Raw genomic sequence first — 24053 nt, forward strand, 5'->3', positions numbered from 1 at the left:
TGAATCTTTCTCATTTTGTCTCATCCTCCCTGATCTCTTGGACTTTGCTTCACTCTACTAAGCACAGTACAATGTAGACAATATGTCATCTGGCTGTTTAAATAGCAGTTATAAAAACTGAAGTAAATTCCAGCACTGTGAGAAGCATAAAAAACAGTCGAGATCATATTCAGGACAGTATAATTTCTTTGTAAATACAGACCAAGATTGTCCCCTGCTCTGGAAGAACATACAAGAGGGAGCCTCTGAGAGGAAACCTCACTGCAACCCTCAGGGATCTGCTGAAGACACAGAATCTCTGCGTCCAGCACTGCTCTCCAGATCTCTACAGGCTCCTTGTCAGCATTGCTCAGACTTTCCATGCAGGCAGTATCCTCTGAAATACTGCCTTAGATAAGACACTCCATTACACTCAAGGGCTCAATTCAGAAATTAATACAAACTGAACCTGTATTTATTTGTGAGTAGATTTCCCAGGGAATTGTGAGTGACATTCCACGCAGTCTTTCATCTTGGCTCCTTCTCAGCCACAGATCCATGACCCTGCCAGTTACTCTCTCCAGAGGCTAGAGGGAAGGGGCCTGGTGCCACTTATCTGAGTCATTGCCCCATCTTCCATGAGCAAAGAGTGAGATCTTCATGAAGAGGCCCCTTCCATGTGGACCTTGAGGACTGTTCCAGCTCATTGTACCTCATTATCTAGCATCTCTTCAAACATAACAAATTGGATCCCACAGCCATTTCTTGCCTACTCTCAAGTCAAGTGAAGAGAGCCATTGACATCAAAGACTTTAATTGTATAAGTCCTGGTCTACAGAAGGAATTTACTTTGGTATAGCTATGTCTCTCAAGGATGTCAAAAATCCACCACCCCTCAAAGACATTCCTATACTGACCTCCTGAACTCCTGGTGTAGACCTGTGCTACATTGACAGAACAATTCTTGGGGAGGTGGATTACTTGCACCGATGGGAGAAGCTCTGTCGTCCATGTAGTTAGAAGTGATGTGAATGCATAATCACCTGGGCTCATCCACTAACCTTCACAGTTACATGCAGGCTCCTGGTATGTGTGGGGAGCTGGCTTAAAAGCTGCTCCCCATGCGCACTGGCTCTCAAGGAGCTGAGTAGTCCTCTTGCCCTCCATGCTGCTGCCTCTGTTTCAGAGGCAGCAGCATGGGCGGGGGGAAGGTGGGAGCCAACTGCCCCCCACCACTACTGAAATTTTTAGTGGTTACACAGTTAATTAAATGCAGTTTAGCATCCCTAGTAGTTAATGTCTACACTGAAGCACTACAATGGTGCAGCTGCACTGCTTCATTTTAAGTGTGGACAAGCCCTCAGCAAGAACTTCTCATGTAAAGATTTCAGGCCTGGTCCCTTAAATCCCATGGGTTTATTTGAAATGCACCATTATACAGCAGAAATAAAGTCAATGAGGGTAAACAGATTTAAAACTAGCAAGAGAAAAAAAATCAGCAACTTCAACTATGTTTTCCTTAATGAAATAATTCTATTCATCATCTGGCCACACAGAGAAGAAAACCTGGATTTGGAAAAAAAGAAAAAAGGGAGGGGGATGATAAACAAGGAGAGGAAAAACAAAAAGCCAACTCCATCCAGTGTTGCCTTGCACATATTTTGTGAGCACAGTACTCAAACTCAGACTACAAGCTCATCCTTCATTCATTAGTTCCTCCCAGTTTCATTTATGCTAGTCACTTTGTTCCAAGCCTTTTTCCTACTCTGGGCCAGCAGGTGGAGCAGCAGCTAATGTTTTTCAGTCCATTCAGAGCAAAGGAGCCCATCTTGTTCTTTCAGGAAGCTTCAGGAGGAGGGTCATAGCTCAGTGTGCAGCCAATCAGTGCCAACGCTGCCAGTTAACAGAGCAGAATGGGCTGTAGTTTAGTGAAATAGGAAAGCTGCAAAACAGTGTGGAGTGTTCCTATTGTAAATAAAAGAAAAAAAAAGTTTCTCAAGTCACAGCTCTACAACCTTGATCAAGTACTGGCACTGGAGTGTGTGCTTTACAAAAAAACAACACATTGGACTTTACTGTGCTGCATTAACCCCCTATTCCTATTGTTTGTATTTTTTTCAAAATATGGCAAAGGTTCAGGTGAACAATGTAGTGGTGTTGGATAATCCTTCGCCTTTCTACAATCCTTTTCAATTCGAAATCACGTTTGAATGCATAGAGGATCTGTCTGAAGGTGAGTAGATTTTTCCCCAGTACGGATTTTATAACCAGGGCTATTAGTTTCAGGTTTTAAACGGTTTAAACTTTGCAAAGGCCTGGTTCTACTATTTAACAGTTTCTCTTTCTCTGTCTCGGTGTGACTAGATGAAAGGATGTGCTGGCAGGCATCTAAATGCTGCTTAGAAATGCTCTGTCTTAGGCTGACGCGGTTAGGCTGAAAGGCAAAGGAAAGTTGATTATTGTGTCCTCTGCTGCAGAGTTGAGTGCTGCTGTATTTCGGATCCAAACCCTGCATTTTATAACGTAAGCTTAAGTTGCCAGGAACTTGTTTGAGTGGTGGTAGCCATGTTGCCAGCTTTGTGTTTGTGTGTGTCTGTGTGTGTGTGAGAGAGGGAGGGGGTTAACGAGCACATCTCTCATGCATCCCTTTTGCTGAAGTGAACTGTTGCTGAGCAGAGCCAAGAGGAATGCTGCCGAAAGGTTGCACAAAGTGGAGAACACCCCCCACCCCCAAGAAATAAAATATTTTCATTGTCTTGACAATCGATTCGAATACTTTGGGGGGAAATATTTCGAGAGGGGTGGGCTGCTCCAAGTAGAGATTCAAATGTAGCTGCAGCACTTAGTATTTTACAAAATGTCTGAAAATAATCAAACTAGCCGATTGAATCCCTTTACAGATTTAGTATTATTCCGGCTATTAACACTCCCCGCCCCGAGAGAGAGGAAGGGAGGGCGGGGGAGGGAAATAGTATTTTTAGAACTCACTTGAAAGTTGCTGTTGGGTGGTAGCCTGGGGGTGTAGGTGTACCCTGCTATGTCCTGCCAGCTAGGAATCTCAGGTTCTGTCTTCAAACCTAGTCTTTTGCTCCCCAGCCTGCCCAGAGCGGGGTGCGTTGTGCAGGGAGTGCGGTCAGCATGTATCCACCCACTCCTGAGTGAAGGGGGTGGACTAGACATTAACCTCTTGTGTCGCTCAGCTGCGACGCCTCCAGGGCTGGCTACTCTTACCAAATACTTTAGCAATCCACAGGCATCGTCCAAAAAGGTTTACAGCAGTGGTCCTACAGTGCATTGGGCCAGTGCTGCAGGTTAACAAGATGTTTACAGCAGAAAGTAAAATCCATTTCTCTTCTGGCCAGAGGAGCACTCTGGGACCCCTGGTCTCACCACTGGACTAAAAGAAGGGAGCAAGCTTCCTCCAGCTTCCCTCAGGAGCACTGGCACAACAGGTGAATGAAGCAGGCTAGTGACCAATCTTAAGCATTTGAGGGAGGAGTGGGAGTACCTTTGGCCACAAGGCATTCAGCTTGTGCTTTCTTGTGTCCCCCATGAAGAGGGCAGAACCATTAGGAGCTATTTATACCCTAACACTGTCAGTGACATGTGATACCTGGGGATCCCAACATTTTAAGCAGTAGGGGAAAATAAACTTACTTATTTCTGGTTTTACTTTATGGGTGACTAAACAGTTCAAAGCTTGGGTAATGGGATATGTGGGGTGTTTTGTATCTTTGTGCCACTAATACAAATCCAGTCCAAATCTGTAACTTTCAGTCATTGCTACTTTATTATGTATTGGTGACTTAACACAAAATGCATTTGGTGAGACCAGTTCCATGGGGAGCAAGTGTCCACATCACAGAAAACACCACCACATTTGGTCTATCATAATTGCTGGCACTCTCCATAAGGGCCCTGTGTACAATTAAGACTTGCTTAAATTATCTTACTGCTACCCTAGTATTAGTGCTGTTCACCATTTCTTTTAGTTGGAGAAGTAGCTGCCATTTTTTTGTAGGGATTCATGGTAAACACCTGTGCTGAGCCAGTGAGAAATTTTTTAAAGATTTCTCAAGTGTAAACAAGGCTTCCATGGTGTTACTCTTTAAGACTTTTTGGATGCCACCAATGCTGCAAAGAGCTTCAGCCCTCTCTTCCTATGTATGTGCATTTGTATTTATCACTCTCAACACCAGATTGATTTAAATGAAAGTTGGGCCAGGTTGATTAGTGTATAAATTAGCAGAAAAAAGAAGTTTACTTCATTTTTTTGCACTATTATCCCTGTGTTCAGCTGAGAATGAAAAGTAGAGGTACATCATAATCACCACATCTACTTCCATATGGCCACAGCTATTGAGCTTTCATAGAAGTCATTACAATGATTATTATTACAAATAATCTTCAAATAATCTTCATCATTTTATGAAGAAGGTTGTGTCCTTGCTTTAATGTCCAAACACTAAATATCTGTCATCTATTGTGCTTTTTTCTCCAAAGCAGACCAATCACTTGCCAATTTAATTTTAAAATTTCATCTATTTAGTCAAAACAATTTTAAAAGTTACTGTTGGACACAGAGTCCTAATAGGATTTGATAATTACCCTTTTTGCATACAATTCTGAAAGAGCATTTACTTCCTGTAACCGTGCCCCCATATGATTCCTAATCTGTTTTATACTATCAGTAGGGTTCCCAGATAGTTTCACAAAAAATACTGAACATGGCGGGGGAAAAAATTAGTTGAGCACAAAACAAAACAAACAAAAAAAACCCCACAAAAAAAGTCATGACGCCTTTAAATCCTACACTCCCGAATGTCCCAAGTGGCCTTCTGTCTGGAAAAAAACCCAGAAAATACCGGACATTTTACATGTCTGATATTTTCTGGTTTTGGTTTTTTTTTTTTTTTTTTAACTGGATAGAAGCTGCAAATACTGGTCCAATACTGGACACCTGGCAACCCTAACTATCAGTCCAGAATGACTTAAACAGTGCTTTGGGACAGTGGCTTATAATGGATGTGCAAGGAAAATTCTAGACAAAAACCATCAATCCTCAATTTTATATAGTTTATTTACATAGCAGGAATTGCTACAGTGGATCCGACCATTTGCCCATCTAATCTGATATCTTGTCTTGGTATTCCCAAAATTCTTTCCTGAATCCTATGAGTTATGCCACTTAAATAATAAACACACATAAAAGGCTGTGCTAAATGATAAAAGATAGTAAAGCAGCCAAGTTGTTACAATGTTGCAGTTTCTTCCTTATTTAGGCTCCTATCCTGCAACAGGAGTGCCTCGCATAGACTCCTGTTCGCACCTGTTCAGAGAAGCTCATTGAAAAGCATGGAATGACACAAGAGTATGCGCTGATGACAGCATATATACAGAATCAGTACACTGTTCCATACTGATACACAAGATGAAAATGGGTCACACCTGGTTTTTTTAAAGGCAATATTTTGAAACATTTTAAAATAAGTTCTATTTTCAAAAAAGTAAATCACAAATGGCATTTTTCAATAAGAATAACCCATCAGAGCGACCTTTGCTTGTTTGTTTAGAATCCAGTAATTCTGGCAGGTTAGTTCTCCTGTATGTGTGTTTTATCTAGAAAGTGAAAGTTAAAAAATAAGTGGAAATAAAAATTAATGGATGTTAGTTGATAGTTTCAGTTTTTAAACAGGTAGTGTGGGCAAAGAGTGAGCACAGCAACACAAATGGGCTAAGAAATATGAACTATTAACGTTTCTTTAAATTGTATTATGAAACAATAAAACACAGAGTTTACATAAAATGGTTATAATTCAGTCTTAAGATTCAGGTTACAGCCAGACACCAAAACCTTTACTAACAGTATCCTGTAATCACAATATTATAATTATATATTCTTCAATGTTTGTAGATGTATGTGTATTTGTACAATGAGCTATCTATTCAATTAACAACTATCCTGCTCTGAAAAAGAAAAATTGGTAGGGGACCCAAAATTGGATTTTGTGCTGCTCTTTATACCATGGCTACCACATGTGAATGAGCTCACTACTTCCCACATATAACTGTTCCTGCTGTGTCTATCTTCAGTGTCCATCTCTCCCCATCCATCTATATCTAAAAATGGCATTACACAGCCCTTTTCCAGGGGAGAGGGGAGGATACTATTTCCAAATAATGGTAGCAGCAAAGCTTAGCAGCAAAACTAATGGTAACAACAAAACTTAGAAAGCATACGTAGAGCTGTGTTGGTACAAATGAACAAGTGATCCATTCCCTTATGTTTAGTTATACCACTACAACTTTACATCAGCTTTAAAGCAGTATAATTATGCCAATAAATTTCTCCTGTTGACAACCCTTTAGCCTTTGTAGGCCAGCAGCTATGGAGGCAAGTTTGAGTGAATGTCCTAAATAAGCAAGATGTGGGGCCCCTTACCTAGAGCAATGGACTGACTTTTCCAAAGAGAGGCAGTTAAATTAGATGAAAATTGTGAGCATTTTGTAAAATGTTGTTTTTGTTTTAATGTAGATTTGGAATGGAAAATAATTTATGTGGGTTCAGCAGAAAGTGAGGAGTATGATCAAGTTTTAGACTCCGTTTTAGTAGGACCTGTTCCTGCAGGAAGGCACATGTTTGTATTTCAGGTAAGTTTGTTATTTTCAATAATTTTACATCAGTTGAATTAATCTGATGTTTAAATGGGGCCAGCATAAAGTGAAGCAGCATTTCAATAATATGTTTTATGTTAGCAAACACTATTTTATGTCAACTCCTGAAAATCTGTCTACATGAGTCCTTGTTTTGCCTGAAATAGCCTACAGTTACAGTTCCACTTGTGGTATCAATGAGGGAATGGGGGAAGGAGAGGACTAGTTTAGACAAGGTTCTGGTGGCTACTGGCATTGTAACCACTCTGTTGACTAGCCTTGCTCAGGGAAAAGTTAGACAACACAGTGATTAAAAATGCCACTTAGCTGGTACATGAAAGCACTTCCCAACACCTATACCACTGGTGAGGTTGTAGTGTTGGTAGCAATTGTGGGAAACTTTGAGTATAAATGTTAGTCTAGGCCCCAGTGACCAGTTCAATAGAATAGCCATCTGTCTTTGGTCAGCAAGACAATATTGCATCATGATGTTTGGCTCCTCATGCCATAATGCTGTAATTGCAACACCGTTTCCCAAGTCCTGAAATAAGTCTAGTGATAGAAATGTAGCCGTGTTAGTCTGGGGTAGTTGAAGCAAAATGCAGGACAATGTAGCACTTTAAAGACTAACAAGATGGTTTATTAGATGATGAGCTTTCGTGGGCCAGACCCACTTCCTCAGATCAAATAGTGGAAGAAAGTAGTCACAACCATATATACCAAAGGATACAATTTAAAAAAATGAACAAATATGAAAAGGACAAATCGCATTGCAGAACAGAAGGGGGATGCGGGGGGGTGGGAAGGGGGAGGAAGGAAGGTAAGTGTCTGTGAATTGCTGATATTAAAGGTAGGGAGAGTGGGATGTTTGTGAGTTAATGGTATTACAGGTGATAATTGGGGAAACTGTCTTGGTAATGGGTGAGAAAGTTCAAAGACTTGTTAAGTCCTTGTTGGTAAGTGTCGAATTTTAACATGAATGACAGTTCAGAGGATTCCCTTTCAAGTGCAGATGTAAAAGGTCTTTGTAGCAGAATGCAGGTGGCTAAGTCATTTAGAGAGTGTCCTTTCTGGTTAAAGTGGCAAGAAACTGTTTTCTCTTTGTGATCTTGTCTGATATCTGTTTTGTGGGCATTAATCCTTTGGCGAAGTGTCTGAGATGTTTGTCCAATGTACATAGCAGACGGACACTTTCGGCACATGATAGCGTAGATTATATTTCTGGATGCGCAGGAATATGTGTTCTTGATCTTATAACTCACTTGGTTAGGTCCAATAATGGTATCAGCAGAATGAATATGTGGACAAAGCTGGCAACGGGGTTTGTTGCAAGGGAAGGTACCAGGGTTGGTATTAGTGTGGTATGTCCTGTGGTGGTTGGTAAGAATCATCTTGAGGTTAGGTGGTTGTCTATAGGAGACTATGGGTCTGTCTGCCAGAGCCTCTTTGAGTATGGTATCCTGTTCCAATATAGGCTGTAGTTTATTGATAATGTGTTGGACAGGTTTAAGTTGGGGGTTGTAGGTGATGACAAGTGGTGTTCTATTGTTGGTTTTCTTGGGTCTGTCTTGAAGTAGATGGTTTCTAGGTATTCGTCTGGCTCTTTCAATTTGCTTTTTTGTTTCTCTGGGTGGGTAGTTGAGATTTATAAATGCTTCGTAGAGATCCTGAAGCTTCTGGTCTCTGTCAGTGGGGTTAGAGCAGATGCGGTTGTATCGAAGGGCTTGGCTATAGACGATGGATCGTGTGGTGTGTTCTGGATGGGAGCTGGATGCATGTAGGTAACTGTATGAGTCAGTGGGTTTTCTGTAGAGAGTGGTGTCTAATTTTCCATTGTTGATTTGTACGGGGGTGTCCAGGAAGTGGATCTCTCGTGTAGAATGGTCCAGGCTGAGGTTGATGGTGGGGTGTAGGTTGTTGAAATCTCTGTGGAATATCTCCAGTGTTTCTTGGCCATGTGTCCAGATCATAAAGATGTCATCGATGTACCGTAGGTAGAGGAGGGGTGAAAGGGGACGGGAGTTGAGGAAACATTGTTCTAGGTCAGCCATAAAGATGTTAGCATACTGTGGGGCCATGCGTGTACCCATGGCTGTGCCGCTGATCTGGAGGTATAAGTTGTTCTCAAACCGGAAATAATTGTGGGTGAGAACAAAGTTACATAGGTCTGCTATCAGGTTGGCAGTAGTGTCCTCTGGGATAGTGTTTCTAATTGCTTGTAAACCGTCTTCATGTGGGATGTTGGTATATAGAGCTTCTACATCCATGGTGGCAAGGATGGTATTATTGGGGAGGTTATCGATGTTTTGTAGTTTCCTTAGGAAGTCAGTAGTGTCTCGGAGATAGCTGGGGGTATTGGTTACGAAGGGTTTGAGAAGAGTGTCTACATAGCTGGATAGACCAGTAGTGAGCGTGCCAATACCAGAGATGATGGGACGTCCGGGGTGCCCAGGTTTATGGATCTTGGGAAGTAGATAGAACAATCCTGGTCGGGGGTCAGAAGGTGATTCTGTGAGGATTTGTTCCCGAGTAGCTGTGGGGAGGCTTTTAAGGAGACAGTGTAGTTTCTTTTGGTAGTCCAAGGTGGGATCAGAGGGGAGAGGTTTGTAAAATGTGGTGTTCGAGAGTTGTCTGGTTGCCTCCTGGTTATAGTCGGCCTTATTCATAATGACCACAGCACCCCCTTTGTCAGCTGGTTTGATTACAATGTCCAGGTTGTTTTTGAGACTCTGGATGGCATGGTGTTCAGCGCGGCTAAGATTGTGTGTCGCTTGTTGTCGTTTGCGAATAATGTCAGTCTGTGCGTTGTTGCGGAAGCTGTGTATATAGAAATCCAGATTGTAATTCCGACCGTCAGGGGGAGTCCACATAGAATTATTTTTCCTTTGGTGTTGGTAGGGGGGATCTGGTAGGTCAGATTGATGTTCAGTGGTGGTTTGGAAATATTCTCGGAGACGGAGGCGGCGAAAAAAAGCCTCAAGGTCACCACAAAATTGTATCCAGTTTGTGGGGGACGTGGGGCAGAAAGAGAGACCCCGGGACAAGACAGACTCTTCTGCTGGATTGAGTTTGGGATTCTCATTGATTGAAGCATGTCAGGGAGACACATGAAGATCACGACTCACCCACACATTTTCAGATGTTTGAAAATCCTAAGAACTACCAACTGAGGAAGCCAAAGAGTTACAAATAAGGCAAGGAGCAAGGGAAATGGGGAGAGGAGAGCAGAGAAGGGGCTTTATGCACTGCTCTGGTATCAGTCTCGCTTTAATTCTCAGGGGAGCTTTCTCTGTATCACAAAACCATGACTCAGGCCTGGTCTACACCTAAAACTTAGGGGTGCTTTACACTAAAAACTTAGGTCAACCTATCTGTCAATGCCAAGAGACATTGTTAAGCTGACCTAAACCATTAGGTCAGCTAAAGAATTTTTTCACTGACCTAGCTATTGCCTCTTCAGGTCAATTGACTATATTGTTGGAAAACAAGTGACAGTGCTGCAGGTATGCTACTGTAGGGCTGGTAGTGTGGACATAGCCTTAGTTCTGCATAACCTCTGTTTACCCAATGCTAGCTTCATCGGATAAAATAGGTCTAAAATGCCCTGGCAGTGGCGGCAGTGGCAGAAGTGTCAGACTAAAACTAAATTTAGCTCCTTACAGAAGAATTGAACTTCCACCCCCACAACTGCACTTTGCTGTGATTGTATGGCAAAGATACACTGGTGTGCATGCATACAACTAAAGAAAATAACTGGAGATAGAAAAGAGCTTCTATATTTCTGACAGTTGATACAATTGTTTTAAGGATGGTGTCAGGTTGTGTGTAGAAAATATCTAAGGCATCTTGAATAAACATGTAAATCCCAATTATTCGAATGCTTCAGAGCACATCTGAAACTTCCAGATAAAGGAAAACTTAATTTTACAGTGCAGGTCAAAAGCACAGCAGTGAGCAGGAAGATGGATACATTTATCAGCTTTTTACATATAAATCATTCTCTAAGCACTTCTCTATTAATTAGGTTTCAATACTGGTTTTCTCCCTCCAAGCAGTAAAGCAGATGTGTGAGAAATTACTTCCCCAATTAGAATTTCTTCCACTATCAAGCTGTAATCCTTTAGCCATAACAACCTACCATGGAAATTGGTAGAAGTGATCTGCAGCCTTCTAATACCTTGGAAATAGGTTACTGTGCAGCGCACGGCTCAGAAAGATGAATTATGCTTCTGTATTTTTAAAGATGCATTAATTTGGGTGACGATTGTATGATACATTTTTAAACTAAAAATTACAATTAAGTTATAAATGTTGCTGGTGGCAGGGAGAGAGAGGAAGAAGAACTGATGTTGTTTATCTAAAGAGATATTTTGGACATGTTATACAAATAACTATCTTGAGTATCCAAACTTCACATGTCCCAGGTGTGAAACTTACAGAGGAAATAATCATTTATCATATTTCAACTATGAATATTTGTCAAACTAGGAGTTAGACATAGAGTACATTTGCTTTTATTGGAAAATAGCCTATGCAAGATCCTATACAAACTCTTCTGCAACACAGTGAACCTATTTCTTTAGGAAAGTACTGCAGCCCAAAGTATATTAGACTTTGATCATCAAATTTCACAAGAGGGATTAATACTTAAATGGAAGACCACCACATATAGGTCACAACTCTATGGTTGCTCCAGAGCTCGAGCACCCATGGTAAAAAGCCCAGATCAGCTGCTCTCCCTTCCACCAGTACCTCCTGCCCCTCCGCTGATCCGTGCCTCTCCCCTGATCAGTGCCTCTTCCCCACCTCCCCCCAAGTGCCTTCCATCTGCTGCAATCAGCTGTTCCACAGTATGCAGGAGGTGGGGGGAGCAGGAGCAGCGAGCGCTCAGGGGAGGGGACAGGATGGGAAGAGGAAGGGAAGGGGTTTTGGGGGAAGAGGTGGAACCTGGGGGCAGGGCCTGTGGGGAAGCACTTCCTCTCTCCAGCACATTAGAAAATTGGTAACTCTGAAACCAAGAAAAAAGCAGGGCACTGCACGAAGTCATGTTGGTGAGTCAAGAGATAATATTAACTTCTATCTGAACAGTAACTGAACCAGCACCTCAGCATAGGATACTGCCTTGCTATAGGTGCAATCTTTTGATAAGATAAATAAAATAAAAATTCTGAACATTTATGGGCATTAAAAATCTCATAATATTTTTTGCACAAATATGTGTAGAGCCCAATGCAGATACAAAATCTATCCACATCTGTATCCAAAAAAATGAGCCACAGCTATCCGCATTGACATCCACGGATACGGATACCCATGCATATAAAGCGGATGTGCAGGGCTCTAAACGTGATTCAGGGTCCCGTTTAGACTAGGAAAATTAGGTGAGTTTGGCAAACATGTTTATATATGTTAATTGATACACTGCTAAACAACATTTTCTATCTAGTATAGATGAAGACAGTGGAATTTTAAAAAAAGATACTAGTGAGAAGCTATTGACCATGACCATATCATATGTTTTTAAAAGATGCTAGTCATTGTCTATGGCAGGTGCTAAGTGACTTTAAAAATGTGTTAACACACATTAACCAAAACTGAGAACAAACAACACGTGACAGATGTTTGAGTCACATCACTTAATGCGCTACTGCCAGGCACTCAGATGAGTGCTCTGTAAGAGCCCAAATAGAATGCAACAGACCAGAATATGTTCGCTGCAGACTTCATTCTGCTATTCTAGGCAGGGCCATGCTTCTGCCTATTTAAATTTGCCCTGCAGGTTCAAGGCCATTATTTTCACTCTGTATAAATTTGTTGTGCATAGATGGAGTTGCTAAATCTCTTTCCCAAGTGTCTGCATTTCATTGGCAGGTGAAGAAGCAATTCTTGTATGTGCGTGAGTAGTGTATTTACATATAAGGCCAAATTTTCTGGTGGCATAACTCTGTTATAAGTGGAGTTATGCCAGAACCTCCAGTAAGCTCCAGACACCACAAACTCCCTTGAATGCCTATTCCAGTACGTAACTATCCTTATAGTTAGAAAGGTTTTCCTAATATCTAACCTAAGTCTCCCTTACTGCAGATTAGGCCCATTATGTCTTGTCCCCGCTTCAATGCCAGCGAACATGGAGAACAATTGATCACTGTCTTCTTTATAGAAGCATTTAATAAACTTGAAGACTGTTCTTAGGTCTCCCTTCAGTCTTTTCTAAAGACTAAACATGCCCAGATCTTTAACCTTTCATGATAGATTAGGTTTTATAAAACTTATCACCTTTGTTGTCCTTCTCTGGACTCTCAAATTTGTTCATATCTTTCTTAAGGTGTGTGGGGCCAGGCACCGGACACAGTACACCAGATGAGGGCTTACCAATGCGAAGTACAATGGGAGAGTTACCTCCCATGTCTTATATATGACACTGTAATTAATACAACCCAGATCAATATGTCTCTTTCACAACCGCATGATACTGTTGATTCATATTCCACTATAACCTCCAGATCCTTTTCAGCAGCAGTTCTACCTAGCCATTTATTCCTCATTTTGTAGTTGTGCATTTGATGTTTCCTTCTTAAGAGTAGAGACCAACTGATATAATTTGTAGCTTTTTATAAGCATACCCTCCTCCATTCCATTTTTCAAGTCATTGTTAAAAATGCATTACGCCCAGGACAGATGCCTACAGTACCACACTAGATATGTCATTGCAGTTTGACAGCAAATCATTGATAACTACTCTGAGTACTGTTTTCCAACCAGTTTGCCCATCATATAAGTATTTCTATCTAGGCCACATTTTCCTAATTTACTGATATCATTTGGACTATGTCAAATGCCTTATTAAAATCTAGATATATCATATCTACTGTCTCCCTGCTATCCTGCAGACCAGTACCCCTGTGCAAGAAGGAAATTAGGTTGGTTTGGCATGATTTGTTCCTAATAAATCCATGTTGACTATTACTAATTACCCTGTTGTCCTCTATGTGCTTACAAAATGATTGTTTAATATTTTGTTCCAGTATCTTTCCAAGTATCCGAGTTAGTTTGACTGATCTATAATTCTCTGGGTCCTCTTTGTTTCCCTTTTAAAAGACAGGTGCTATATTTATTCTTCACAAGTCCTCTGTGACCTCCTGTGTTCTGGAAGATAACTGATATCAGTTCTGAGATTACTTCAGACAGTACATTTAAGTGCTATAAGTTGAACTGCGTCAAGCCTTGTCCACTTGAGTACATCAAACTCATTTGAATATTCTTTAAACCTGTTCTTTCCCTATCTGGACTTGTGTTCCTTCCCTTGTTGTTAATAATAATTGTGTTAAAATCTGGTCACTATTAATCTTTTTAGTAAGACTGACTTAGAATAGGTATTATATACACCTCAACCTTCTTGGTATCATCCATTAGCTCTCCTTCTCAGCTAAGTAGTGGATGTAGATGTTTCTTCCTCTTTCTTTTGCTCCTTATGTCTTCTTATTTTTTTCTTATTGCCTTTTCTTTCCCTGTATGTCTTAGTGTTTCTAATTTTGGATATACTGCCTGGCTGCCTTGGTCCCTGCCTGATTATGGATAATACCGCCTGGCTATTCCCCAGTAGTGGCTGTTGTCCTCAGGGCATTTAACTTACCTATTTCTTCAATTTAGTAGCCAGAGCCTCCAATACAAGTATCTAGATTATGGATTATTGTAGAATCACGGAAAGAGGAAACAGGAGCCAATGACTGTGATCAACCAGCTCAACAGACCACAGTGCTAGAATGCCAAATAAACCATTAGAAATATGTTGGACTATAACTTTTTCAGCAATAGCACAGTGCTTAATTGCTGTTTTTGTATTTTTATACAAACATTTGCAAACATTAAATAGTTTAAGCAGTGATCCCTTAAAATGTGCATTGTTATAAATCTTTAATCTAGGTTGAAACAAAAAAAGGTAATTTTTTATTATTAACTGGACTGTCACTTGGAGGTCATTTAAAAAGATTAATGTATATTAGTTAATCCTGAGTTACTGGTTGAAAATGTGTCAAGTTCTCTCCAAGTGATGAGAGAGTTGCATTTCACAGCACGCATCTTAAACTTAGTTATGGGGAGGGAGGCAAATAGGGTTGCTACCTTTGCAATATTTAAACACTAGACACTCTGCTAGAATGCTGGAACCACCCCTGCCCCTTTTCCCCAAGGTTCCACCCTCCCTACTCCTGTCTCATGCCTTGCCCCGAGGTCATGCCTTCTATCTGTGCCTTTTCCCTCTTCCCCCATTGCTTGCTGATTCTTCCCCCCTAGTCCTCAACCCAGTTCGGGAGAGACTTGCCTGCGGAGCTAGGCTGGGAGCTGCAGCTGCCCAATGCAGGTAGGAGGTGACCCTGACAGAACGGGGGCTAACATGCCTACCCCACCTGCAGTAACAAGAATTTGGGTGTCCGGTCAGTATATCTGACCAGGCCCTGTCTGGTCCTTTTGGACCTGGCATTCCAGTTTAAAACCAGGCACCTGGATGCCCTAGAAGCCAAAGACATACTGGTTCCTTCTCTAATTAGATTATGGAATAACCCAAACCTCATTGCAAACTAGTCCGCTCTCTTCTTGCCAAAGTATGATTTGCAGCTTTTTCCTTACCAGATTAATTTATCAGCTGTAAAATTTTATGCACCCCAGTGTAACCTCACAGAACCCAAAGATAAATGGGCAAAGGTTGGGGTGGAAAGAGGGGCACAGCAGGGTTGGAGGGACATTAGCACAAATGCCTGAACTACAGATACCTGGTAATTGATCCAAAAATAGTTTGATGCAAAAGCTGCCTATTCATCTAGGCATCAGAAATTACAACAAACAAACCAATTCTGGTAACTGAATTGCTATGTAACTGTAGAGAGCAGTGCCCTAAATCCAAGATCATGATTACTGAGAGAGCCATGTAGATGTGCTTGCACTCAACTATGCATGGAGCATCAGTTTAAAATTTGTGCACAGTCATTGCTTAATCCATATGATGCATACTACCTCACTGGCCCCTGCCAGATATCTCCAATTTTATATAATATGGATCAGATAGATCAATATGTATTGTTTTAAACCTTTTCTTTTTTACGTTTTAGGCTGATGCTCCTAATCCGGGACTTATTCCAGATGCAGATGCAGTAGGTGTAACAGTTGTGTTAATTACATGCACCTACCGAGGCCAAGAATTTATTAGAGTCGGCTATTATGTAAACAATGAATATACTGAAACAGAATTGAGAGAGAATCCTCCAGTAAAACCAGATTTCTCTAAGGTAAGAAATGTTCCATTCTGGTCAGGTATACAAAGCATGGTTAACATAATAGGTTTCCTTAAAAAAAAAAAAAATCCTTAAGCCAGTGATACTGAGACCTCAATGGTTCAGGAGCCAGAGTAGCAATCAGTACAGGCAGTCCCCGAGTTACGCGGGTTCCTCTCCCTGGTCTCTGAAGACCAGGGGACGGGGGGGGGGGGGCAAAGCAGAGCAAAGCCGCGGAGCACGCGGGCAGCGGACAGCCACGGCGCGTCTGAGCTGTCCCGCTGCCCCCGTGCTCCGTGGCTTTGCTCCAGACACCTGTGGTACAGCAGCTGGGGCGCTGCCAGTTGGTCCCGTAGCGCCGCTCTGGGCGCTACTGGACCAACCGGGCAGCACCCCAGCTGTTCTGCCCCAGACGTCCTGATTCAGTCACTGCTAGTCATATTCAGCAGCGGCTGAATCAGGACGCCTGGGGCAGAGCAGCTTGGGGGCTGCTGGGTTGGTCCAGTAGCGCCGAGGAGCGGCGGCGCTACTGGACCAACCCAGCAGCACCTCAGCTGCTCTGCCCCAGGCGTCCCCAAGTCAGCCGCTGCTGAAACTGACCAGTGGCTGACTACAGGAAGCCCCTGCCCCGGGCTTCCTGGAATCAGCCGCTGATCAGTTTCAGCAGCAGCTGACTTGGGGATGCCTGGGGTTCTTAAGTTGAATCTGTATGTAAGTCAGAACTGGCGTCCAGATTCAGCCGCTGTTGAAACTGATCAGTTTCAGCAGCGGCTGAATCTGGACGCCAGTTCCGACTTACATACAGATTCAACTTAAGAACAAACCTACAGTCCCTATCTTGTACGTAACCCGGGGACTGCCTGTATTACCCAAAAGAGCAAAATGACTGACCAAGTATTATTATTTTATGAACTACAACTGGTTACTAACATAGCAAAAGCGTCTTAATTGGTTAATAACTTAGATCAGTTAATAATTAAATCACAGTGTTTTAATATAATGTGCTGCTATGACTCCCACCCCGGGACACGAGGCTGACCAGTGGCTTACCGTGAAAGGCTGGGAGTCAAAGTTTGCTGACCCCGATCAACAATGTCAATGTATTAGATATTCAGTTCAATTGCAAAACACAGACTATATAAAAAGAACACTAACTTAAAAAAAAAAAAAATAGATCAGGACCAGCATTGAAATGACTAGTAAAAGAATAATAATTTGGCACACAACACTGCTCAGCAGGAAGGGATTGGCAAATGTCCCTACAAATCTGCAAGGTATTCCACATCAGCAGACTCCAATGGAAGTCATTGGTTGTTCTGTGACGGCAGAGCGGTCTGTCTCATGGAACACCTTGTTAGGATCAGAGCCTTCATTTGCAAGCAAATGTAAGGAAGTAATGTATAAACTGATGTTAGAAGATGAGGAGGCTATGAGGGTAATGAGGTAAAATGTTTACATCCTATATGTAAAGGATAGGATATTTTTAAAATCTGAATAGTGGACCAGAATAATGCATGTATTGCAATGATTAGGTCAGGGAAAAGCTGTGCATTTCACCCAAATTAAACCAATATAACTACATTTAAATTTGTGGATCATAGAAGACACTTAAGGTCACAATTTTCAGAAGTGACCAGTGATTTTGTAGGTCTAACTTGAGGCACTCTACGGCATGGGTGGACAAAAGGGCCTCCATGGGCTGGATCCTACCTGCCAAGTGGGTTGATCCGGCCCGCTGCTCCCCCACTCCCAGGCCAAATAGGCCCTGGGGGCGGGAGAGCGCACAAAACTTCCAAGCACACGAAACTTCCAAGTGCTATGTGTTCCTCGCAGGATGGGAGGAGACGTCTCATGCTCCCCCACCCCCAAACCCTGATTGGCCTGAGGGAGGGGGAAGCGCAAAGCCTCCTCCCACCCTACGAGGAGCACGCGGCACTTCAAAGTACCTCATGCTCCTCGCAGTGCGGGAGGAGGCTTTGTGCTCTCCTCTGCCCCCAGGCCAATTAGGGCCAGAGGGGCTGCGTGAAGCTTCCTTTGTCCTGCCCCCGCTCTGCGCAAGTGTATAGCACTTTGGAGTGCAGTGCGCTCCTGATTGGCCTGGGGGTGGAGGATCATAGGAAGCCAATTACCGCTCTGCCAGGGGCATAGGTGCCTAGTGGGAAGGGGGGGCAAAGAGGCTGCCCCACTCCCAGACCAATTATGGTCTGGGAGTGGGGTAGCCCAGAAGCATCCTGGCCCTGCCCCCTTCCGGTTTAGGCCCCGCTCCTTCTGGGCGGCCCAGGTCCACTTCAAAAATTTGGCCCCAAATTATTGCCCACCTCTGCTCTACAGGCATCTAATTTTCAGAGGTCAGGTGCGTAGCACTTCCTGAAAATCAGGCCACTTGCAGGGGCCTTGACTTGGCCACCCAAAGTTGCTATTAACTTGAAAATCTTGACCTTAAATCTCCAATCTGTTCCTTTCTTTTCCCCATTTTGTATTTTTGACTTTATAGTAATTTCCTTTTATGTTCTTTTATAGTAGAAATGTTAAAGTTTGGCCTCCAAATATCCAGGTTTCTTTATAAGCACTTGGGAAAAAAAAACCACAATCACCCTCAACTACTAACGCAGAACAGGTTTGAAAATAGGTTCTGTCAATTTGGGGAAGAGGAATTATTCAGTGACCATTCTTTCTTTGGAGTTTTTTGCTCCAAGGCGGTTTTCCCATGATTTCTTTATTGACTGCACTTATGATCCATAAGCAGTGACTCTGAGGGATGATGCAGAATGCTGCCTTCCATTTGGCAAGAATGTATCTCGTGCAAGAATGAGAACCAGAGAACTCACACTGCTAAGCTAAGGAAGTTAAGCTTTCATGATGAGAGCAGATGGTTATGCAATGTGGGAGATTCTAGTGTCTTAAACTACTGCATATTATGCCAAGGTTAACAACTAATTTTCAATAGCTACCAACAAACTTTCCAGAAGTATTGAAAATAAAAAGTAGAAAAAAAGCTGTGAAAATGATTTTTTTTTTTTTTTTTTGGCTATAGCCATACATACACACCTGTCATCTTTTCAAAAGAAAAGGCTAAAAAATACTATCTAAATGGGGGTTAGGTCACCTTCCTGTTCCAAAGTTAAGTAACATTTTGAAATTTTTAAAAAAAAGAAAGTAAATTAAATATAATTAAGTCAAGATGAAAATATGATAAAAACATACTTTTGGAAAAAAAAAACTTTCAGGTTAGTGTTGCTAACATGAAGAAGGACTGCAGAATCAGACAAGAACAAAGAGACACTCAGTGCATTTAGAATATTACTACATTGCATAACTGATTAGTTTGAGTAATTCATTGCTGCAGGTTAATGCCTCAGGCTGTGACTACATTTTTTTTTTTTACCATGGCTAGATAACTTAATTTTCTGCTGAATATGTATAGCTATGCAAGCTAAGATAAACATGCTCAAATCTCAGGTTTAGGTTGTGATGTTAAGGAGGATATTTACCCCACATTTAGTTGGTGGACGATATGGGCTCTATTTTACCCTTTGAAGTAAATTTGATCACTGATGTAGTATACTGGACTAGATGGACCAATGGTATGGTTCTCCATGATATACGTCTGTTCCCGATACATATTGTAGCATCTATAGATTAACCTTCAAGTGCCATACATTTGTAGAGATTAGTTATATTTATACAGAAATTTATACAGAAATCTTTCATGGACACACAACTAATGCACTTTTTCTCCTCCTGTAGCTACAAAGGAATATTTTGGCATCTAACCCCAGAGTCACAAGATTCCACATTAACTGGGAGGACAACACTGAAAAACTGGAAGATGCAGAGAGTAGTAACCAAAATCTACAGTCACTTCTTTCTACAGATGCATTACCTTCAGCATCAAAGGGATGGTCAACATCAGAAAATTCATTAAATGTCATGTTAGAATCTCATATGGACTGCATGTGACTGCCATCGTTTTGATACTATACATGTGTTAAGCTATAAAAACAACCAGAACTATTTGCCTGAAATTCCTTAAGTACATAGTCAACAAACAACATGAAGAAATTGTTTTAAAACATCCTGTAGAAAGTTTGTAAGAAAAAAAAACAGTATTTGAGCAAATTGTGGAATATAAATACAACTATTTTTAAGTAGTTCTTTTTTCTCTAATGTGTTATTTTATTTGCTCTAAACTGAATCTGATTAAAGCATATATATTATTTTTCTCTTTCTCTGTAAATACAATTAAAAACATAGAAAACAGAAAGTTAAAAATGCTCAAGCACAGATGGAATAGTGAGGACTTTGGCTCATCGCTAATAACAATAATGCTGAATACAATTTCATTGTCCTTTAATAACAGGTTGTCTTTCGACAAAATGCAAAGAAAGGGGGGAAGTGATCTTTACAAAATAATCCTAAAATGTCCTCTACAGTGAAAATAGCACAGTACAATTTTAGGTGCAAATGTCTATGCCTTTCAAGGCACATACTTGTTACTTAAAGCATGCAATTTGAGATCTACCATCTGCTATCTGGGATTTTAGGATGTGACTTTTTTTATCTCCTGCTGCTATTTAGTCGTGTCATATAAGTCTGTTAAGAACAATGTTTCATTTGGAGTAGGCGGGCACAGCAAAGAACTCTCTTTCAACCATGCTAATAGCTTGCACAATTGGTTGAAAGGTTTCAAGCAATTACAAAGTTTTTAAACTTCAAAAGGAATAGCATGAATACTTACTAAGAAAAAAACTGCTCCCCGTAGGATTATGATGTTTTATAAAAGCCTTTTTATTCATGTAGTCTGTTTAGATACTTAATAACAGGTTGAAGTGCTTCATCCTACCATAGCTTCATAAAACACCTTGGGCTTAAGACATTTATGTACACAATTTTATTATTTTTGTATTGGATGAATATTTCCTCAGTGTACAATACAAAACTGTATTTAGGAAGAACTCACTGAGGCTGTATGCTTGAAGATGGACTGGATGGCATTAGTCACCCTGCTGCCCTGACAGAATATGGCCCCATCTCATACTAGTATCCATTATGATGAGTAGAAAAACCTCTGTGAAACAAGTTCATGTAAGGTGAAGGCCAGAGAAGAGAAATTATGTCCACTACGAACAGCTTCTCAAAATCTTCAGAGAAGTAATCTTTCCTTTCTTCCAGAACAATGCAATAGAGTGCCTGACACTCCTGATATCAATGCTTGAGACAGGTCACCTCTCCATCCTCACACTCCTAGGCAAAACCATGCAGCACATAAACTCCAACATCACAGAGCACCTGCCAATATGGTGGATTTTTCACAACTGGTCTTCAGGCCAAGGCAAAGTACAGAGTCAGCCCTAGTGACACTAAAACAGAGGGAGCAGCTAGAGGCTCTCTCTCTCTCAGTCCTGATGCTACCTGACCTCTATGCAACTTTAATTACAGCTAACCTGATACATGACAGCTTGAGTGGACAAGGCAGGGCTACAAATCTAGCACCGAAAAGTGATAACAGGATAACCTACTCTTCCCACCAACTAGCCCTCATCTGTAGAGTCCCAGGGGGATCTATGCTATGTCCCCCTCTCTCCTCAGTATCTACATGGGACACCAATAAATCAATGACACCTTGTTGTGCATTTTATTTTCTGGATGCAGCTAATCACCATCACAAGGATGTCATATGCCTCATAGAAATGACTTGTATGAAAAGGAGTTATCCTAGCAGACAAGGTAGCATTGCTGATGTATAACTCCCTCTTTTACCTTTCAGTTCGCTAGGAAACTTTGTCCCTATCTCCTAGGTAAAAATATGATCATATCCACACATGTGTCATCTTCAGACTGAAAAGAACACAGCTCACTGTATTTGGATCTAAAGATAGCAGGAAGGTGGAGGCCCCAAATCATACCTAATATGGTTACTCTCACTCCCATTGTAATAAGCTGCTGTGATCCAAATACTCCACTAGTTTGCACGGACAATTCAAGACCTTAATCATGATCTTCAATGTCATTGGTAGATCAAGACCAGCTACATTATATATTACATCTGCATTCATAACCTACTCAGACAACTTTTATGTAGCACAATGTACCTCAAAAACCCCATAAAGAATGTGTGAGCTTGGGGACACCATATTCTGGTGCACAGGTAGAGCTCTGCACTGTCACAAAATCTGTCTGCGTCTCTATCTGCACAAATGAGCTGCAGATATCTGCATCCATATGTGCAGATTAAGGATGTTAGATTTTGATAAATCAGCTATTTGAGTAGTCAATGGAATTTCCATCGACTACTAGATTAGGCAATAAAGAGGGCGCACCCTATCCCGCTGCACCTCTCCCTTTGAAATGCCCAAGAGTCGCTTGTGGCGCTTGTATATTTCAAAGGGAGAGATGCAGTGGGTTCATTGCCTTTCTACCTTTGAAATGTACAGAAGCCACCTATGGCTCCTGTACATTTCCAAGGGAGAGGAGCAGCAGTGGGACAGGTAAAAAAAGTATAAGCCATTTTAAATCAATGCACTTAAAAAAAAGAAAACACTGTGGCTAAAGAAATGTATTCATCCAATTCCTCATCTAGAGAAACTGAAGGCTAAAGATCAAGATCTCATATGCTTGACTTCACGTTGTTGCTAGCCCACTAAATATCTTAATATATATGCTACCAGAAAAGCATACAAAGGGCCACTTCTCTAAACAATCAGTTAGCGAGCATCTACCCTTACTTTCCTTAGCTGTCTATAGAATTTACCGTTAATCAAAAGAAGCAAGAGGCACACACTCCTCTTTCTGACGCAGGAAACACTCCTCCAATACCTTCTCTTTACCCTGTGGAAAGCATCACTACTAAGGATGTTAAGGACTAATCAACTATCTGAGAAGCAAATTCTTATCGGATAGTTGGATAGTGAGTTGACTAGTCGATTCCCCTCCCCCTGCTGCTTCTATCAGATAGTCCGCAAAGGTGGGGAGGGGGGGAGAGGGAGTACTTCAGAGCGGCAGTGCCATACATCTGATCCCGGGATCAGCTGTGCGGCACTGCCGCTTTGAAACACCCAGGCTCAGCTGTGGCGCGCTGTTCCTTTGAAATGCCGCCTTGGTGTTTAAAAGTGGCAGCGCTGTGCAGAGCTCAGGATTCTGGGGAAATGCCACGCAGAACCCGCGGTCAGCTGGGGAGTCCCCAGCTGATCCCCAGTTCTGCTGAAATGCCACGCAGACTTTGGGTTCAGCTGGGGAGTTCCCAGCTGACCCCGGTCTCTGCGTGGCATTTTAAATCAGCAGCGCAGCATGGAGCCCGGGCTCCATGCAGGTGCTTCCACTTTGAAATGCACAAGAGCCCCCGCTGGGGACTCTTGTACATTTCAAAGCTGGCCAGTGTACTGCCCGGAGTCAGCAGGACTTTCCTCTGGCTGCACGTGGAGCCCAGTGGGGGCTTTGTACATTTCAAAGGAGGAATTCGGAAGTGTCAATCGACCACTTAATATCCTTAATCAGTACTGTAATGAAATTAACGAAATCCCCATTTTATTCCCCTTTCGAATAACCAGGGTTTATTCAAGACTAAAAGGGCAAGTTTTTTGGGCAAACCCATTTTTAAAGCATCAGCTACATATTGCTCAATTATCATATCATGTATTATGGTTAAGGAAAGAATCAATTTCAGTTTTATACTCCCTCCATTTTTTTATCTGTATATGTCTCTCAAACGTGCCATGTAGGAACAATATTTTTCACATTTGTTCTTATTACAAAAGGTGATTTTCCCTCAGACAAGGTCCAGCAAAATTTTAGCTATTTGAACACAAAATTCCAAAAGCAAAGTGAAGTTTTACCTCACATATTCCATTTGGAAATTACACATGGGCAGCTGAATAAATGTGGGGGGTTTATGGATAATAAACAGCTTTTAGATCTAAGGTCCAGAGCAAATTTGAAAGAACTTCATTCAGTAATATTAATTCAGCAGTTTTACATGGGTCTTATTCTCAATTACACTAAGTCTCCTTTTCACCTCACTGGCAGTGAAAAGGGATTGTGAAGTGAATGTAGCGGTAATTTGCTCAGCCAGACAGATGTGAGCCTGATTATCTCTTACAGTAATGGGCCTTACCTTACTATAAGAGTTTAAAGTTGGAAATGTGATGCACATGCCAC

General features: G+C 41.6%; 2 protein-coding genes across 3 annotated transcripts in view; one reads left to right on the plus strand and one right to left on the minus strand.

Annotated features, from left to right (window-relative positions):
• The window catches only part of MCM9 (minichromosome maintenance 9 homologous recombination repair factor), a 69742-nt gene that overhangs the window by 27634 nt on the left and 18055 nt on the right, over nt 1-24053 (minus strand). The window lies entirely within an intron of this gene.
• Nucleotides 1863-20116, plus strand: ASF1A (anti-silencing function 1A histone chaperone). Of its 2 annotated transcripts, XM_075924057.2 has the most exons (5): nt 1863-2212; nt 3342-3431; nt 6515-6630; nt 15738-15914; nt 19647-20116. In XM_075924057.2, the coding sequence occupies exons 1-5, from the start codon at nt 2104-2106 to the stop codon at nt 19857-19859; spliced, it is 705 nt and encodes a 234-aa protein (XP_075780172.1). In that variant the 5' UTR covers nt 1863-2103; the 3' UTR covers nt 19860-20116. The 2 variants fall into 2 exon arrangements, with proteins under 2 accessions (XP_075780172.1, XP_075780174.1); XM_075924059.2 differs by lacking the exon at nt 3342-3431 and having other exon boundaries at nt 1870-2212.

Source organism: Pelodiscus sinensis, chromosome 3 (assembly GCF_052426305.1).
Source record: "Pelodiscus sinensis isolate ZL-2025 chromosome 3, ASM5242630v1, whole genome shotgun sequence".
Taxonomy (NCBI): Eukaryota; Metazoa; Chordata; order Testudines; family Trionychidae; genus Pelodiscus; species Pelodiscus sinensis.

Excerpts from the sequence above, each read along its gene's own strand:
- ASF1A (XM_075924057.2), top strand. The coding sequence starts at position 2,104 with ATGGCAAAGGTTCAGGTGAACAATGTAGTGGTGTTGGATAATCCTTCG. Across the intron at positions 3,432-6,514 it reads CAGGAGCACTGGCACAACAG|ATTTGGAATGGAAAATAATT; the intron begins GTGAATGAAGCA and ends GTTTTAATGTAG. Across the intron at positions 15,915-19,646 it reads TAAAACCAGATTTCTCTAAG|CTACAAAGGAATATTTTGGC; the intron begins GTAAGAAATGTT and ends CTCCTCCTGTAG.